The sequence below is a fragment of the Rhipicephalus microplus genome, chromosome 7, assembly GCF_043290135.1.
Source record: "Rhipicephalus microplus isolate Deutch F79 chromosome 7, USDA_Rmic, whole genome shotgun sequence".
NCBI lineage: Eukaryota > Metazoa > Arthropoda > Arachnida > Ixodida > Ixodidae > Rhipicephalus > Rhipicephalus microplus.
The window spans coordinates 11,391,559-11,395,750 of NC_134706.1; the positions used below are offsets into that span (position 1 = coordinate 11,391,559).

The following is a 4,192-nucleotide window of genomic DNA, read 5'->3' on the forward strand; positions in this document are numbered from 1 at the left end:
TTGTCGTTTTTTTCTTGCTTTATTCGTTCTCATTCGGTATCAGAAATTAAATACAGATTCGGTGTCATTGACACAACAGTCTTAGAGCACACTCCGAGGTTCCTACAGTGTAAACACCTGAAAGATAAAAGAAAAAAAAACAAAGGTTTTACTTATAAAACCTACCTGATCTAGCTTGACATATCGTTCTATATTATGGATAGTCCAGTCTCAAACTTATTTGGCCCAATGCATCCGCTACTGATAGCACACCGTCGGAGGTATGACGGACGAAAATTGTCTTGGAATTGAACTGTCGAGTGAACTCAATGACTAATACTTAATATGCTGGAGCAACCAATGCTTAAATTCAAACCGCTGCCCATTTAAATCGTGTTAATTGCACAGGTATGTGCGTAAGACTATAACATAGCCCCCGACGTAACGTGTACAGCATCCGGAGGAACTACGTGAGGAAGTTATGAATCTTAATGATCAATGATTGACACAAGCAAGACGCCATTATGTAGACCATTGGACTCACACAGCTGCAGAGAAAAAAAAGAATGTGATTGTTAAAATCACGTAAGTGTAAAAATTGTGCAGCTGAGCGCCTGCATCGTCTTATGCTCGTTGATACCGTCTTGGCGTGTAGTTTAAATGCAGGGCGTCTCACCTGTCATGCAAAATTATTTTAAAATAGAGCAAGGGCGTCACGTGAAGAAAACCAGGTACATATTGTTCTCTCTGGACTGGATAAGGCACCACAACACAATGTCTTTTTTATTAAGGAGACTTGACTAATTAGTAATGCTTGTATCGATAACTCAATGGGTACTAGCGTAACTATCAAAATCTCAATGAGCACATGTCCCCATCTTTAAATAACACCTCCCTGCGCTATCTTTAGGTACGTACGAATTGCGTCCTCAATTTATTATTATTTTTTTTGATGATGAAGAAAACCGTGAAATGGGAAAAGTAACCCGCGGATGAGCTCCCACCCGCAAAACAAGGCACCGCCCTGAAATCAGATTTCCGCAAGCAATTGCTTTGGCATCGTCATAGACAGCGTTACACCTTTAGACATGGTTACAGGTCGGGTACCAACATGCGTCGCCATTATGCAGAAATAAATTTCCCTCGATTATACGTGAACATTAGTGACCAGGTCTGGCGATCAACTGTTCCCATTGATAACGCGGCAGACCTGTTCTGATTACCGAAGCAACGTGTTTCTTCAGCCGGCGAATGACAGATAGGGCGACCTATACTTCTTTGCTTCATACTGGCTACATGACAGTGAGCCTATGTGAAGGTGCGGCTTTCTGATGCGCGCAACAGTCTAGTCTAGCGTCGCTCTTCTGATTGTGTGGGCTTTCTTCATTAACCGGAAAAGGTGAACTTTCTATTTCTACGTTGTAGAAATTATTGCATTTAGTCACTCGAACGTGCCTACAATGCCCCTTTGACACTTGGATAATCGGGTCAGTGCTTGTGCAGTTAAAAATAACATTATGTCTAGTTAAAGTTCGTTAACTAAAAAACCAGAGCCTGCTCCAGTTTACTAGGAACAGCATAAACTAGGTTTGCTTTGCGAAATGCCATTCATCTGTTTTTTTTTTTTATAATCGTGCTACGTGATAGCTAAAGCACTTTGTATAAGACCGTTTTTACTGTCTTCGTTCTTTATTTATGTGCTCTTCCTTTTAAATGAGCACTACACCTCTCATTTCAAACATACAAGCTTACTGTTTCACTGTTGAGCTCACCGAAGCCTCAATAGACGTAACCGTGACCGTAACCATGGCCGTAACCATGGCCATATCCATGGCCGTAGCCGAGGAGGACAGCACCATGGCCGTATCCATGGCCATATCCATGGCCGTAACCATGGCCGTAGCCACCGTATCCACCATGTCCGTATCCACCGAGAGCAGAGGGGGTGATGGACCAGGTCACAGCAGAGTTGGCGAGGTAGGCCTTGCCGTAGCCGTAGCCGTAGCCGTGGCCGTAACCATGGCCGTATCCATGGCCAAGGAAGCCAGCGGCAGCGAAGGCCACAAGGCCGAGGAAAAGAGCGACGGTCTGCCAAAGGAATAAATAATGGTATGAACATAGCATCACTACAGTTTATTCTTACAATGATCTAAGGCACGACTTGTAGATTTAATCAACACACTTGAAGCAAAACAAATCGAGAAATTCCGATGATCGCGATAGAAACTATGCCTGAGACTACGCATGTTAGTGTGCGTCGGCTTGCCATTGCTGTACCCCATTTATTATATTGCGAGGGGATACCAACCCATGCCACCAAATTCAGATACGTCTTTAGGCCATCTTAATATCTCCAACACTTTCGAACCCTGTAAGGCACAGCTTGCCACCTCTAGCCCATAGGTGCGGCTATTGCTTCTGGGTCACGTCAGGCTTGCTGCAGCAGCCAACGAACTTGGGGCCCCACCTATCAAGCTCACGAGCTGCTGTCCCAAATTAGTATGATTAAAGTTGTCCAAGCACTTATTCTCTAAAATGCGAGTGCCCTTTGAACCATCTCTTCTCGATGAACTTGTACTTTGGCCTTGCTATAAACATGAATGAGCTTTATAAACCCGAAACCATCCGGAGCAGCTGAACATCACCGACGCCGGGTCTTGGTCAACCACGCACTTATTCCAAACTGTCTTCAGGCACGGAAACGACGCGACCACGTGCATACCTTCACTGTCCACAAGATCTACGAGGCTGCAAAGGTGTTGCACTTCGCGAGAATCCACGAGAGAATGGCTGGAAGCAGGAAACGAAAAGCACCAAAGGCTTACCAGGGCCTGCATTGTTCTGGGTATAGACTCTCGACTGTCTTGCAAACAGATCAAGTGTGAGGCTTCGCGGCTGACGGCTAGCTCTTTATATACGCGCGTCCATGGATATTGTCGAACGCCAGCTAGTGGTGGTCTCGAAATTAGTCCGGCCAGAGAAAACAGCAGCTGATCGGGTGAACTGTCACTCCCTGAAGCCATGTCCAGCCGACATAGGCTGGCAGACAGGCTGGTAGGCGCAAGAATAACTCTTGCTCGCAGGCATATCGGGCGTTACCCCGAAATGGAAGGCCAATCGCTGGAAATTGACGCGGGCGTCAGGAAAACAAAGATAGGACAATGCTCTACGATGTCAGAGAAAAGACGAAAAAAATAAAGACTACAGAGAGTCGCGAATAATTTGGCAATCGCGCTGGCGTTGTTTTCCCTTCAAGCACCCCTCTATAACAACCGTTGTCTGTCACTCGTCATATAGCTTGCTCGCTGACCTCAAAGTGAGCCTTCGTTCGATCGCTTAAGGTTTGTGTCGACGCGATTATTTCGTCAGTAGCTGCTGCCGCAGATTGTATTTGGACCTGTTTTGTTTCTCTTTGGAAACTTTCATTTGGCACTTGTGAGCGAGTTTTCTGTCCCACATGTTTGTCTTACATGTTTCACAGGACTCTGGACAATAGCATTTAACATGACTTGTGCGCATGTCGAGAGCAAAAATTGGAAGACACAGACAAAGCCTCGGCATCTGCTGTAAGGGTTTTTTAAGTAGACGTCTCTACGTGCCAGTCAGGAGACCACCTATTATGACCGCTATCGTGCGTACTAATAAGGCAAAGGGAAGGGCAACAAAAATAAACAGTAATATAAAAGAGACCACTCCTTGTTTTCTTTAATTTGGCCTGATAGAAATCAACCCTACCCACGAAAGAGTGGGGCGGCTCTAAGCAGTTAAGACACTTTTTTGTTTTCTGTGCTTGAGTGACAGAACGTGACTAGATCATTTATTTTTCTATTTTTCTCCTCCACTGACAACAGGTCAGCTTCTCCCTTCGAAGTCAGCTACAGTAACTAGATAGCGGGCAGGCTTCAAAATCATTATATAATTTGTCAGATTGAGAGCCAATGATTTTTCATAGTTCTGCCGGAATGAAGTTCATTGACTTTGAATAATGCCATAAAGGCTAGTGTGTTCACGTCTAGAAGAAATGATTAAGCGACCTGACGCTACGTGTCACGCAGGACACTAAACGAGGACAGTAAAAAAACGACTACCACAGCACAAGTACTGACGGCCAAGTGGAAGCTTAATACAAGAAAAACCTGTCTTGTGTACAATCTCAGAACAGACATGCATCGGTCATGATCATTAAAGCCAAAGTCTGGAACATTGAGTGGTG

General features: G+C 44.8%; 1 protein-coding gene across 4 annotated transcripts; it reads right to left on the reverse strand.

Moving 5' to 3' along the window:
* LOC119179856 (uncharacterized) lies at positions 1–2,956 on the reverse strand. Of its 4 annotated transcripts, none has more exons than XM_075868035.1 (4): positions 2,805–2,956; positions 1,844–2,067; positions 1,752–1,804; positions 1–117 (listed from the first exon to the last, which is right to left on the reverse strand). In XM_075868035.1, the coding sequence occupies exons 1-3, from the start codon at positions 2,814–2,816 to the stop codon at positions 1,759–1,761; spliced, it is 282 nt and encodes a 93-aa protein (XP_075724150.1). In that variant the 5' UTR covers positions 2,817–2,956; the 3' UTR covers positions 1–117; positions 1,752–1,758. The 4 variants fall into 4 exon arrangements, with proteins under 4 accessions (XP_075724150.1, XP_075724151.1, XP_037286878.2 ...); XM_075868036.1 differs by having other exon boundaries at positions 1,732–1,804; XM_037430981.2 differs by having other exon boundaries at positions 1,752–2,067.
* Between the last annotated feature and the right edge of the window lie 1,236 nt (positions 2,957–4,192).